At 38.1% G+C, this 14,674-nt stretch overlaps 3 protein-coding genes across 3 annotated transcripts; 1 reads left to right on the top strand and 2 right to left on the bottom strand.

Annotated features, from left to right (window-relative positions):
* Window positions 1–347: 347 nt before the first annotated feature.
* On the top strand, window positions 348–866 carry LOC137245782 (cecropin-A2-like). Its single transcript, XM_067776952.1, has 2 exons — window positions 348–542; window positions 625–866. The coding sequence occupies exons 1-2, from the start codon at window positions 444–446 to the stop codon at window positions 715–717; spliced, it is 192 nt and encodes a 63-aa protein (XP_067633053.1). The 5' UTR covers window positions 348–443; the 3' UTR covers window positions 718–866.
* Window positions 867–3,006: 2,140 nt separating this feature from the next.
* On the bottom strand, window positions 3,007–3,578 carry LOC137238530 (cecropin-1-like). Its single transcript, XM_067763636.1, has 2 exons — window positions 3,403–3,578; window positions 3,007–3,314 (listed from the first exon to the last, which is right to left on the bottom strand). Exons 1-2 carry the CDS (start codon window positions 3,499–3,501, stop codon window positions 3,222–3,224), a joined length of 192 nt encoding a protein of 63 aa, XP_067619737.1. The 5' UTR covers window positions 3,502–3,578; the 3' UTR covers window positions 3,007–3,221.
* A 10,234-nt stretch (window positions 3,579–13,812) lies between these two features.
* On the bottom strand, window positions 13,813–14,441 carry LOC137238529 (cecropin-1). Its single transcript, XM_067763635.1, has 2 exons — window positions 14,184–14,441; window positions 13,813–14,091 (listed from the first exon to the last, which is right to left on the bottom strand). Exons 1-2 carry the CDS (start codon window positions 14,280–14,282, stop codon window positions 13,999–14,001), a joined length of 192 nt encoding a protein of 63 aa, XP_067619736.1. The 5' UTR covers window positions 14,283–14,441; the 3' UTR covers window positions 13,813–13,998.
* Between the last annotated feature and the right edge of the window lie 233 nt (window positions 14,442–14,674).

The following is a 14,674-nucleotide window of genomic DNA, read 5'->3' as shown; positions in this document are numbered from 1 at the left end:
CGCGACGATATTTTAGGTTATTCTTGATTTGTACAAAACACCTGATCGTTGTTTATCACTCCAGCGCCATGAGTATTGTTACTATAGCTATTACGAAAGCAAACTATATACCGAAAAAAGGTATTTTCTTTTCATTTTTGTTTATGATAAAACAGAAAATCATGAAATAAACTTTAGGACAAAGAACAAAATTTTTTTTGTAGAGTCGTGTTATTGAATACATTCACACTAACATTGTTTAATGTCATAGGTATTGGTTATCCCCCTATTCAAAGAAATAGTCATTTGTTTGTGTAGTTCACTCATCTTTGCTCAATATAAAAGTAGGAGCCGCTAAAAGTGTTGGTATCAAATCATATTTGAAGCGTTCTAACAAGAGCAATTAGTGAATCCAGCTAAATTTTATATTTTATGTACATAAAATAAAATTAGAACTACAAAAAATGAGCTTCAATCAAGTTTCCGTCTTCTTGGTTCTGTCTTTTGCCATTTTTGCTGGACAAACGGAGGCGGGGTGGCTTAAAAAGATTGGCAAGAAAATCGTAAGTGTTTTTAAAATCCCTAATATTTTATTCTTCTCGAATACCGAGCACTTATGTAAACTCGTTCAATATTTTTCTATAGGAACGTATTGGCCAGCACACGAGAGATGCCACCATCCAAGGGCTTGGCATAGCTCAACAGGCGGCTCAGGTTGCAGCCACAGCTCGCGGCTAGAACTGATTTGTTATTCGAAACCGATCTATTATTTTAGATTATCTATAGTTGTTTGGTTTATTTATTGCACTAAACTAATTATTTATTGTTTAAGAAATAAATGTATAACGAATACGTTTTTATTTATAATGATTAAACTAAAATATAAAACCATTACAATCATATTTTTCTGTTTTATAAGTCCATCAGACTTTGATTGAGCTACACCTTCGACCTTCATTTTTTCTTAACCCGTAACTAAAAATAAATAAATGTAAGGCGCGATAACCTCCGAAGAGATCTAAGGCCGAGCTTCTCTTCCAATTTGCGTCGTGCTCCTCTTGATTTTCCCTACAAATTGGCCGGACGGGACCTATATGTTTTATGCCGACTGCGAACGGCATCTGCAAGGCAGATGAGTTTTCACTGAGAGCTTTTCATGGCAGAAATACACTGGAAGCGCTTGCCAAACACTGCCAAGGGGCGACCCCGCTTAGAAAAATTTTCTTCTAATTGAAAAACCTTATTTCTAAAATTTTGATGTTGTTTTGCCCGGTGCGCGAACCCAGAGTATACGGTGTGGCATGCGGAGCTACCATCACACCACGGTGGCCGCCAACCCGTAACTATTTGGGTATAATAACAGAGCCTTGATGCTGCTTTGTCCTTGATGATGGTTTGCTCATTGCAATTTCTTAAAAAGGGGTGTATGAGTAACATTTGTTGGCTTTTTAAAAAATGTAAATTCTACATTCGTAAGATTTTAACGATTTTAAACACCTCCCGCAATAATTTTTTTCTTTTAGTATTTGCTTTATATAATGAAATAAATAAATGTAAATAATGTAAAAGAAATGACCTAAAGAAATTCCATTTGGTCATGGTGGAATAACCAGGTGAAATAATTCATCTTTGGTTCATCATTCGGGTATTTCAAAATTGTTTACGAATGTTGTTCCCAAACAGGTGTTGTTTGTTGCATTTTTCAGGAGTGATTTTCTGCCATGAAAAGCGTCTCAGTGATAACTCATCTGCCTTGCACATGCCGGTCTGAGTCGGTGTAAAACGTCGAGGTCCCGTTAAGCCAATTTGTAGAAAAAATTAAAAGGGGCATACACAAATTGCAAGAGAAGCTAAATTCTCTTCGGAGGTATATCGCGCCTAGTGCTTTATTTTTGGTTCAAGGCTCATACGATTTTCTCTCGGCAGCGTCTATTATTCGGAACTATAAATCGAATTGGAATGTTGAAAGATTGAAAGACCGGAATTTTTGTTCGAAGGGACAGTCTAAAGCGGCTCTTTCTGGCAACCGTCATTTTCGCTGTTAATGCTGGTTCGCAATTAGACAAAGACATTCACAGTTTCGAGTGGCGAGACTGCCAAAGGCAAAATGCGTTGATTATTTTTTTCATGATAACAAGAAATTTGTCTTGCGCTCATTCGTTTGGATTCGGTGAAGTACACATTAATTTCAGTCTGGCGGCATGGGCTGGTGTGATCTTGTTTTGCCTAAGAGCTGATACAGAGACAAACAGAATAAGTGGTATCTCCATAAGTTAAGCCAACTTTGTACGACGGCTACCAAGTTACATTGTCACACAAGAATTTTTTTCGGTCTTGAACCCTACCGTATTTTATGGTAAAATTTTCGGCCATAATTCCTAACAGACAGAAGATGAAGCTCGAGCGTGATAAATGTAACGAGCTTCGATTTTGAAAAGTTAACAACTGCCATTGTTTAAATATCATCCTTATCGGAACATTTCTAATCTATAGGGACTCTAAGTAATAAGCAACTCGGTGATGTGCGTTTCGCAAGATCTTCCATACTGCATTTTTTCCTGTGAATGCTAAGCTTTTTTATTTTTTTAATTCGTATTGTGGTTCCGAAATTTTTTCCCACACTGCAAATCGTAAACTCACCCTGAAGCTACTAGCATAATGTAGTTCGAGTAAACGACGACTTTCACCCAAATTTCCCGTGAATGAAATACACTCCTTATGCGATTTGGCATGTGTCGCCTGAAAAATTTCTTGGGAATTTTTTTATTTGGGATGATACATATAGCTTAGAAATCATGGGACCGAACTTCGAAATTGAAACTTCGTACTCTTTAGTGCTATTTATAAAATGAGTTTAAACCCAGTACCTGGGGAGAGTTGTTGTTCCTCAGCGCTACCAAGAAGGGGATGGATTTAAGTTGACTAAGGTTCTGCCCAGCTCCCTAAATAGTTTCCACACTACGGTTCCTTCCAAAGAGGAATTTGTATGAAAGTATTAGAATATCTTGGGCTGATTGAAGACACAAATTTCTCTCTTTACATTTTAGTTATTAAGTTCTTTATTAAATTTAAATTTAATTAGCTGCTTATTTTACTTAATTTTCTAAGTGAATACAAATATAAAGGATTTGATGGAAAAATAAATAATAAAATAATGATAATATTTAATACAGCATGTACAGGAAATAAGTTGGATACATCTGAAAAGTTTGATGATTTTTTAATGCCAGGAAATCAGCTCTCTAACCCCTGGCGGTGTCTGCAACATTGGCTGCTTGTTGAGCTATGCCAAGCCCTTGAATGGTCGCATCTCTTGTGTGCTGGCCAACGCGTTCCTATGAAAATACAAAAACCAAAATTAGTTTTGCAGAAATATTAAGGTTTTATTTAACTATTCGTAATATGAATATGAAAATTACTTACGATTTTCTTTCCGATCTTCTTCAGCCAACCGGCCTGAGTTTGTCCAGCGAAAATGGCAAGCACAACAGCCAATAAGATAAAAACTTGATTGAAGTTCATATTTATGTTTTTTTATTAAAAGGTCTTATTATTTCTATTGCTTGATTCCTCGGCGGCTCTTGAAATGAGTTTGATGAAAGTCGATTCATGCCGACTGTTTTATAGCGAGCAGAGGTGCAAATGATCCCCTAAGCGTAGCGAATATTTTCTTTGTGATACTGCACGGGGGATCACAATCATGTATGTATGTACATGGCATACGCTGATAATGCAATGGGTTTTTATTTCTTTTCGTCATTAATTTTTTTGTCTGAGTTGCTCATAATGTTATGGATAACAATCTTTATACATGTAAATATTTGTATGAATATGTATGAGATACAAACATTTGTATGTATCACACACATATTTAGCAGGTGAGGCTCTGGCGACCGCAAGTTACTCATGAAACTAGGGTGGGGGCGGGATGGCCTAGAAGCTTCAATGTGGTCATATTAAATCGTTACCGAGATGGTTGGACTGGTACCTTAATTGTGCTTGTTACCGCAACGTACCGGATCTATATCCGACAAAAGATCATCAACATCGATAACCCTCCCCAAAAACAACAACAACAAGGAAAGTTCTTTACAACCACCACCTCTTGCACCTGGGGCTAGGAGACTCTTTAATATTAACGTAGGATTACTCCATTAAAAGCACAAGTACATAAACAAACCTTATAGTCTGTGATTCCGGATACGCTTAGAGGCTCGAAGACACTTGAAAATCTGCTTCAATAAAATTAATTAGCGTCGACAAATTGTCATCAAACTAACTTAAAACGTCTGAGTAAGAGCAGCAATGGTCTCAGAGCAAAATTTTAGCTTCCGCTTTAATTAAAAAAATATATATAAATATGAACTTTAATAAAGTTTTTATCTTATTGGCTGTTGTGCTGGCTATTACAAGCCCTTATGCATGTAAAATTGTTTAACTTCATTTGAATCGAATTTATATGTGAGGGCATAAGGGAGTACTATGAACATTTTTTTTATATACAAAGTGTGAATTTGTATCTGTGCATATTCTTCAGGGCAAAACAAAAACAAAAGTGCTATAAGTGTATAGGAGTTGAGCAGCTCTGACATTTCACTTTATTTATACTTGCTAATAAACGAAGCTTATGAGTCAATATAGAACTTTTTACTAACTAATTAAGAATTTAGAAATAATAAGCGGTAAAACCACTTTCCACTTCACTTTCCTTAGTCATTCGTTTTTGGACATAAAATGTATGTATATCTTCAGGAAAACTGCATTGTGGCGTCACAAATTCTTTGCCTACAACTACAACAAAATAGCAGCTTCGCGTAAAACTTCTCTTCGATCTTACTTAGAGCGCTTTTTTTCCTGTGTTTTAAAAATTCAGATATCTCAACAAATATCAACCTGCCCAACACTTTTGCGCTGGATTAATTTGAAAGGAATACAAACGTTTTTGCAGTATTTGTCGTTTGCCTGCTTATTGTTTTGCTGGGATTCACACAAGCGGATTAGTTAGATACACTTGATGATGGCACTGTGGGTTGTTTTTTTTTATCCACGCTTCGCCTACTACACCGAATGTCCTGGGTTCAAGTCCCGGGAAAAGCAATATCAAAAATTTTGGACCAAGTTTTTCTAGTTAAAAAAGAATTTTTCAAAGCGGGGTCGCCCCTCGGCAGTGATTTGGCAAACACTCCGAGTGTACTTATGCCATAAAAAGCTTCGCACTGAAAATTCATCTGCTTTGAAGATGCTGTTCGGAGTTGGTATAAAACATGTAATCCCGTCCGGCCAATTCCTACGAAAAATTGAATAGGAGCACTACGCAAATTGGAAGAAAAGCTCGGCTTAAATCTCCTCGGAGGTGAATCGTGCCAAGTATTTTTTTATATCTTTGGGAAACTACGATAAACCTTATCCCAAAATCTCGTATGAATTTTCTAATTATTTCGACCCGTGAGTCATTTAGCGGACATTCCTCTTCTTTGACTATTTCACATTTCTTGTCAAAATTCAACTTGAGATTTATTTTTATTTTTTATTAGTCAAAACTAATAGGTAAAAATTCACAATTTTTTTGTTGAGCATATCAAATAACTATTTTTAATTATTTCCATTTGTGGTTGTCTCCATGAACCAATAAACAGATCCCGCATTAAAAAATGAGAGAGCAAAAAAATCATAGTTGGCTGGGAAATAAATTTCTCGGTGTGACGTCACGCTTTTGACAACATGTTTTATTGCTGACCCAGTGTTCATTTCACTTCACTTTATTCCAATCGGAGTATTTTGCTCCGCTCTTACCTCCTACTACATTTTTTATCTTAAAGGTTTATTTGAGTCGAGTTGAAAACTAAATAGTATTACTACCTAATATCTTTTGGTTGAAGTTTTCAATACATATGTACGTATGAAAAGCTGATTGTTTACAAGTGACGATTGGAAGAAATGATTGTTCGTGTCTTAAGACATGTTTGTTCACATTTTTCGAATGGAATCAGAATAGAATGTGTCCGGACGCGATCTGTAAATCCTGCCTAAATTCAACATACTGCTCTTCTTGAAATTTCATATAAAAATGAAGTACGTTGAGTCAGTGATGTCAGCTAACCCTGTTTTGCGATAACAGTCGCCAATTGGGAGCACCAAGCGAGGTCAAAGGTTCCTCCAACTGTCTTTTCAAACTCAGTGAAGGTCTTCTCTTTCCTATGTTTACAAATTGCCGGATCATATTCGTTCATCCGCATAACATGACCTAGCTAGCGAAGCTTTCTGTTTTTATTGGCTGCACTATCGTCATATCTGCGAAAAGCTCATATAGCTCATAATTATACCTCCTTCGATACTCGCCGTCGACATCACGGATAGGACTATAAATCCTCCGGAGAACTTTTCTCTCGAATACTCCAAGAGCCATCTCATCTTCTCTCAACACCTTCCATCATTCCGAGCCATACATCAGGACAGTTATGATGAGTGACTTATAGGGCGAGAATTTTGTTCGTCGAGACAGGACTTTACTTTTCAATTGCCTAAAGAAGCACTTGTTGGCAAGAGTTATTCTCCGTTTGATTTCTAGGCCGACAATGTTTTTGCTTTTGATGCTGCTTCCCAAATAGACGAAATCCTTCACAGTCTCCAATTTGTGGTTACAAACCACACGATGACAGCAAGTACTTCGTCTTGTCCACATTTACTGAAAGACCCACTTTTTTACTTCTTTATCTTATACCAGCTCTCCGCCTCCATGTTTGAACAGACCGGCGGGTATCCCGTCATTACTTGGCACCTTGTGATTTTTTAGCCGTAATATTGCCATTCTCACTTCGTCAAAGTTGGATGCCGAAGCGTGTTTTTCATCATCGGCAATCGGGGTATTGGGTTCGTCTTCCGCCACACTCTGTACGTCAGTTACCAGGTCGCCATTATCATTCCTACAGAAATCTGTCCCAGTCTTGAAACCTTCTGTCAGTAAAAGAGTATGAAAAATGTATGATAAACCAAAAATAATAATAATATTTTTCAAGGTTCGATTCGAGCTCAAGGCCAGAACAATAATTTTTTTAGAAAAATTTAAAAATAACAATAATTATCATTAGAAAAAAATTATTGTTCTGGCTTTGAGCTCAAATCGAACCTTGAATCATTTATCAATAGGCCGAAACAAAGAAACAATTGATAATATTCTTCGCGATATATATCCGGGGAGATAGAGCCCACTTTTCTTTCAGAATGTTGTGTGCTAATGGGAGCATTATTTGTTAATCCTACACATTTTAGGCCGACTCCATGTGCATCTGATAAGGTAGATAACTTTTTTGCTGAGAAACTTTTCATGACGAAGGATTGTCAAGCCACCAAATCAATTTGATGTTAGTTGTTCGTCCGCTTTTAAAAAGAAAAAAAATATACTCCGAAAATTTTATTTTTACTCCGCCGTAGTTGTCTACGCAGTACCCTGAATGCAAATAGTTCTAAAAATGTTCATTTGCAACGTGGCAGTTGTGATAGTTAGATAGTTTATTATGCAATAAAAAAATGCCCAAAAAACGTATAACTATATTTGTTGGCGCAGCCCCGATGTGCAAGATCTGGAAAACTAAAGATTGTATCCTTGATCATATTTATAAATCACACACTTAGATCAAGACAGCGATCAACTAAAAAAATCGTAATGTTCAGAAAATGAGAAAATTGACAGCCTCTTCCATATGCGCCAACGCAATTTTCAAATGAATCCTCCAAAAAGTCTTTTGTCGTTGATTATTAAAAGGTATTAAAAATCGAGGGTACAGTTCGGTAGGTATTGAATTGGGAACTCCGGAGATACTCAAAACTTCGAAACATCAGATTTTTGAGTTAGCTCCTTGTTTATTTAGGTGTACAATATATTTGGGCCTCTTCCCCTCTTTTGCTGTTGCCTACTCAGTTGCTGCATTGGATTTGCGATGTATTAGTGAAACGGTTTTTAACTTGGCAAAATGAGAATGGGCTATCCACAGCCCTACAAGTGTTCTGCTCTTCGTTGGACAAAACATGCTGAATGGGTTCCTTCAAGCTACACTTAAACGGGCCAAAATTTAAATGCTTATCTTGATAATTTTCCATACAAAGCCGTGTACAACAATATGTCAGTTAATCGAAATCAATAAAAATTTTCTTTTGACTTGACATTCTTCTGCACGGCGAATTGGTTGAATTGTGTGGTATGGATTCGCATTGGTTCAAACTAACCAAGCGTAAATTGCGTTGGACGATTATTGCTTGACCCCAATTGAGATTTCAGCATTTTCATAGCCAACACAAACAAATCATCGATTTACTTGTTTTATTCAAGCTAAAATAAAATAAGTAAGGAAGGCTAAGTTCGGGTGTAACCGAACATTACATACTCAGCTGAGAGCTTTGGAGACAAAATAAGAGAAAATCACCATGTAGGGAAATGAACCTAGGGTAACCCTGAAATGTGTTTGTATGACATGTGTATCAAATGAAAGGTGTTAATTAGTATTTCAAAATGGCGTGGGCTTAGTTCTATATGTGGACGCCATTTCGGGATATCGCCATAAAGGTGGACCAGGGGTGACTCTAGAATGTGTTTGTACGATATGGGTATCAAATTAAGGGTATTAATGAGGGTTTTAAAAGGGTATGAACCTTAGTTGTATATGTGAAGGTGTTTTAAAGATATCGGACCAGGGTGACCCAGAACATCATATGTCGGGTACCGCTAATCTCTTTATATATATAATACCATGAACAGTATTCCTGTCATGACTCCAAGGGCTTTGGATTTCGCCCTGCAGAACTTTTTCATTTCTTCTACTTAATATGGTAGGTGTCACGCCCATTTTACAAAGTTTTTTCTAAGGTTACATTTTGCGTCAATAAACCAATCCAGTTACCATGTTTCATCCCTTTTTTCATATTTGGTAAAGAATTATGGCATTTTTTTAATTTTTCGAAATTTTCGATATCGAAAAAGTCGGCGTGGTCATAGTCGGATTTCGCCCATTTTTAATACCAATATAAAGTGAGTTCAGATAAGTACGTGAACTAACTTTAGTAAAGAACTATGAATTTTTGGTCAAGTTATCGTGTTAATGGCCGAGCGGAAGGACAGACGGTCGGCAGTATATAAAAACTGGGCGTGGCTTCAAACCGATTTCGCCCATTTTCACAGAAAACAGTTGTCGTCATAGAAGCTATGGTAAATTTTGTTCGACTTATGGCATTAAAAGCATTCTAAACAAATTAAATGAAAAAAGGCGGAGCCACGCCCATTTTGAAATTTTTTTTTTTATTTATGTATTACCTTCTTTTAAATGTGGGCCGTGCCATGCCCATTGTGCAAAATTTTACTAATTTTCTATTCTGCGCCATAAGATCAACGCACCTACCAAGTTCCACCGCTTTATCCGTCCTTGGAATTTTCGATATTGAAAAAGTGGGCGTGGTTATAGTCCGATTTCGTTCATTTTAAATAGCGATCTGCCGTTACAGGGTACCGTTATACGAACAAAATTAATATACTCTGTGAGCTCTGCTCAGCTGAGTATAAAAATGGGTTTTCAAAGAGTTTTGCATTCATTCATTACATTCGCATATTTACACGTACATATAAATCCAGTGTATTTGCAAATATTGATTTAAGAATTTGTTGATTTGTGTCTTATTTGTACACATAGCTAATAAATTTTTCTAGGGCCAATTAGAGATGCTTCAGATTAAAGGACTTATAAATCTTCAAGTTACATATTTAATTCAGATATGAGAAACATTAATTGAATTACTTGCAATAAAACAGCAGATGTTGGTACTTTTTGTGATTTGAATAACCACAGAAGCTCAATTTTCATAAAAAAGTACCGAATATTAAAAAGTATGACAGCTTGCCAATAAGTTTTTCATTTTGTTTGATCGACTGACGATCATTAATCTAAATTGCAATCAATTTTGAAATCATCAACATTGATAATAATAACAATAAATATAGCAATCATAATGACAATACCAAATGCGAACATGTGGAGAACAATTAGTAAATTACAAATTTAGGTACAAACCTACATACAAACATGTTAATATATGTACTCTATGTGTATGAATGTACGTGCATCTAAAGAAGATCTTTTTATTGTCTTAATCACGTTTGATATTTTTATGAATGAAACTCGGCTTTGTAAATTGGGATTTTTATTGCTGATTGTATTTTGATGAAGCATCGTTCAAGCTAAGTAAAACAAAGCGACATTTGAATTTAGTGTAAACCACCGCACACCGCACACTCTCGCGACATTTGTCACAAAGCTGTAACAGTTGCTAGAAGCTAATTTATTTTGCAGTCAATAAAGACCTTACTTAGAGTGAATGTGTCAATTGCGGGGGTGCACAACGACAGTAGAGCTTCGACAACATTTTTGAAAGTACAGGAACAATGGTGAATGAAAGCTTGAGCTTAGAATTTCAGCATGACATGTTTACTTTTCTCGGCAACCCGCACTGCCTTGTGACGTCAGAATGCAGTGCTCTGTAATGACGACGTTCCTGAACCTCAACGTTTTATTTCTTTTTTGCGTTATTTGTGAAATGTATTTAATGTACTTTACAGAAAGTAAATACCACGACCGGCAGTCCTAGCAAATAGTACCCTAGTACCTTAAAACTTCCATCATATTGTAGTGAGTTTCCAGTAGAAGTTATCGTTATTTGGCAGCCCTAGGAATCACTTGAGGATAGGAACATAACTGGAAAGCGTACCTATCTTATTTGACAGTTAGATAGCAACAAAAGCGCTAACTGCGCTCCACTCTGACTAAAAGTTACTTATACATGCAAGCAATTTTAAACAACATTAATCGACACTCTAGAAATATTCATTGTGTAGGGCAACTCTGTCATAGGGTTGCCTGCACAATTTATAGCTTCTCCGACCCAATTGTCCACCTCGCCTATCGACGAAGACTGTCTTTTCAGCAGGTGAGGTTCTGGCGACCCCAAGTTACTAACAGAAGGATGGTATTGAATGACTTAGAAGGTCCAACGTGTTCGCATCAAATCGTTCCAAAAATATTTGGGCTAGTGCTGTAATGGTGCTATATTCCGGAAAATACCGGGCCAATAGCCAGCAAAGGGCCATAAAGCTCCACAAAACCTTGGGAAGTCTCTTTATCGCTTCAAGAAGGAGAGAAGAAGATGGCTGATCAGTTGATATGGAAGGTTCAACGGAAGGAAATTAAAAACTAACCAACATCGAAAATCAAAGTGACCCAAGGGCGGAATAATATTTAGATCCACATAGCTCTGTTGGTAGATCTATAGAGGATAATCATAAATTTCGCTTGTTTTAGCATATCCGGTTTGATATCGCATTAAACGTCGTGTTGTTGTTGTAGCAATGCTTGCCCCACCTAATAGCCGCGACCGATCACAAATTGTCATCAATATCCTCTAACGGGAGTCCAAGGAAACTTGCCGTTTCAACAGGGGTGGACCATAAGGAAAGGGGTGTTAGAGGCGTTGGTTCCACATTACAATTAAAGAGATGGTTGGTGTCATGTGGGGACACATTGCAAGCGGGGCATACATTTTGTATGTCGGGGTTGATTCTGGATAGGTAAGAGTTTAACCTGTTACAGTATCCAGAACGAAGTTGAGCAAGAGTGACACGCGTTTCCCTGGGGAGTATGCGTTCCTCTTCCGCGAGTTCTGGATATTTTTCTTCAAGTACTGGATTCACCGGGCAATTCCCGACATAAAGGTCCGACGCCTGTCTATGGAGTTCACCAAGGACCTGCTTGTGTTTTTTCGCTTCATACGGCTGGGTTCTCAGGTGCCGTATTTCCTCAAAATGCTTACGGAGATGACTCCTTAGGCCCCTAGGCGGTGCTGGTTCGTCAATCAGATGTCTGTTGGGATGCCCAGGTTTCTGGGTATTCAACAGAAACTGTTTGGTCAGCATCTCATTTCTCTCCCTGATGGAGAGTATTCTCGCCTCATTATGCAGATGGTGTTCTGGGGACATAAGAAGACAGCCCGTGGCGATTCTGAGAGCAGTATTTTGGCAGGCCTGTAGTTTCTTCCAGTGGGAAGTTTTTAGGCTTGGCGACCATATGGGTGACGCGTAGCACGTAATCGGCTGGCTAATTGCTTTGTATGTAGTCATGAGCGTTTCTTTATCTTTTCCCCAGGTGCTGCCAGCGAGGGATTTGAGGATTTTGTTACGGCTCTGAATTCTCGGAACAATTGCGGCTGCGTGCTCACCAAGATGTAGATCCTGATCAAACGTCACACCCAAGATTTTGGGGTGTAGGACAGTCGGTAGCGTAGTGCCATCTACGTGGATGTTCAATATGGTCGACATTTGGGGCGTCCATGTTGTAAATAAGGTCGCGGAAGATTTAGTCGGTGACAATGCCAGGTTTCGCGAGGCGAAAAAACTGGAGATATCAGGGAGACATCCGTGTATTTTATTGCATAGCTCATCGATCTCTGGGCCTGGGCCTGTGGCCATTATTGTGCAGTCATCGGCGTAGGAAACGATTGTGACTCCTTCCGGTGGTGAAGGTAGCTTAGATATGTAGAAATTAAACAAAAGTGGGGATAGGACACCACCCTGTGGCACCCCTTTTTTAATTCTCCTTGGTTTTGATGTTTCGTTTCTGAATTGCACCGATGCCTGCCGACCACCCAGATAATTTGCGGTCCACCTTTTAAGACATGGGGGAAGGGTAGACCCTTCCAGGTCTTGCAGTAATGAGCCATGGTTGACCGTATCAAAGGCTTTTGATAGGTCTAGCGCTACGAGTACTGTTCTATGGTGGGGGTATTGATTCAAACCGCAATTTATCTGGGGGCTAATGACATTTAGCGCGGAGGTAGTGCTATGGAGTTTTCTGAAGCCATGCTGATGAGGGGCTAGCAATGTGCTTGGAAATAAGGGAGCAAAATGGCTTCAAGCGTCTTTGCCACTGGCGATAGGAGAGATATCGGACGATATGACTCACCTACGTTAGCTGGTTTCCCAGGCTTTAGTAGCGGGACCACCTTGGCCATTTTCCATTTCTCGGGTATGGCAAAGGTGGAGAGAGACAGGTTGAAGACATGCGCTAAATATTTGAAACCCTCTTTCCCTAGGTTTTTAAGCATCGGCATGGCTATGCCGTCTGGGCCCACTGCTTTGGATGGTTTAGTGCGACCAATGGCGTCCTCAACCTCTCTAGCGGTGATGGTGATTGGTGACGCGCTGAATTTGTGTTTATGTGCGTGTCTATTGGCTCTCCGTATATCTTTGTCGACCGTAGGATGCATTATATATTGTCGGCAGAAAGCGCTCGCGCATTTTTTCGCATCCGACAGCACCTTATCGCCAAAGGCGATGGAAACTTTGTCTTTGTGCTTAGTCGGATTCGATAGGGACTTTACGGTGGACCAAAGTTTACCTACACCGGTAGAGAGGTTACAACCTCAAACGTCGTCCTAGGTCGCAGCCACTGTGCCTCCCTAATATCTTATAAACATGCGAGTCTAAGGTCGAGCTTCTCTTTAAATTTGTTATGTACAGGCCTTATAGTTTTTTTTTCAGCAAATTGGCGGATCCAAATGTTTTGTAACGCACGTTTTAACCCTGTATACCGAGGGATAATAAACAATTCATTTTTTAAAGTGAAATGAAAAAAATAGTAAAACTTGCTAATTAACCCGAACACAGTTAAGCAGCAGCCGAATGTAGGGCTAACAAAAATTTAGTGCTTGACCCGGGTTGTTATTCCTCGGAATATCCTGGGCTGACTCAAACCCCAAAAATTATTCCTTTTCAATAAATCATCACGTTCTCCATTGAAATTTAATTGAATAAGTGAGTTCACTTTATTTTAAATTAAGATTTAAATTATTTACATTTCTAAATTCTTACAAACATGAATGTATTGATGGTAAAATTAATAAGGAAATATTGATAATAATAAATGCACTAGGTACAGGAAATATGATGGATACAGCCCGAAAGCGTTTAGTATCAGCAAATAAGCTCTAGCCCCTTGCAGTGGCTGCAACATTGGCTGCTTGTTGAGCTACCCCAAGCCCTTGAATGGTGGCATCTCTTGTGTGCTGACCAACGCGTTCCTATAAAGAAAAATTAAAAAATATTACAAATATAAGTTGCTAAGGTTGGTTTTTGAGGAGACAAAAATAATGAGTGTGTGAAAAATACTAACAATTTTCTTTCCAATCTTCTTCAGCCAACCCGCTTCAGTTTGTCCGGCGAAAATGGCAAGCACAACAGCCAATAAGAAAAAAACTTTATTGAAGTTCATATTTATATATTTATGTATATATTTTTATTTCTTTAATTTTTTGTGATGCAATTAAAGTTCCGTTTGATTGATCTTAAGGTACGACTCTTGCTCTTATTCAGGCGCTACAAGTGAGTTTGACGACAATCTTTTGACGCCGATTGCTTTTATAGGAGCAGAGATTCGCGTGTCTACGAACCTCTAAGCCCATGCTGTAAGCGTAGCGAATATATTCTTTGTGATACGGTACGGGGAATCACAGTCATCGGTCATTTATTTCTGTGTGATTTTACACTCTAAAGTTTATTTACGTATGTATGTATGTATGTATGTACATGGCACAAGCTGATAATGCAATGGTTTTTATTTCTTTTCGTTATCATTTCATTCATCAGATTTTTTCATAATGTTGT

This window comes from Eurosta solidaginis, chromosome 1 (genome assembly GCF_040869045.1).
Source record: "Eurosta solidaginis isolate ZX-2024a chromosome 1, ASM4086904v1, whole genome shotgun sequence".
NCBI classification, from domain to species: Eukaryota; Metazoa; Arthropoda; class Insecta; order Diptera; family Tephritidae; genus Eurosta; species Eurosta solidaginis.
The sequence above is the reverse complement of the archived record's forward strand: the minus strand, read 5'-3'. Positions and strand labels throughout refer to the sequence as shown.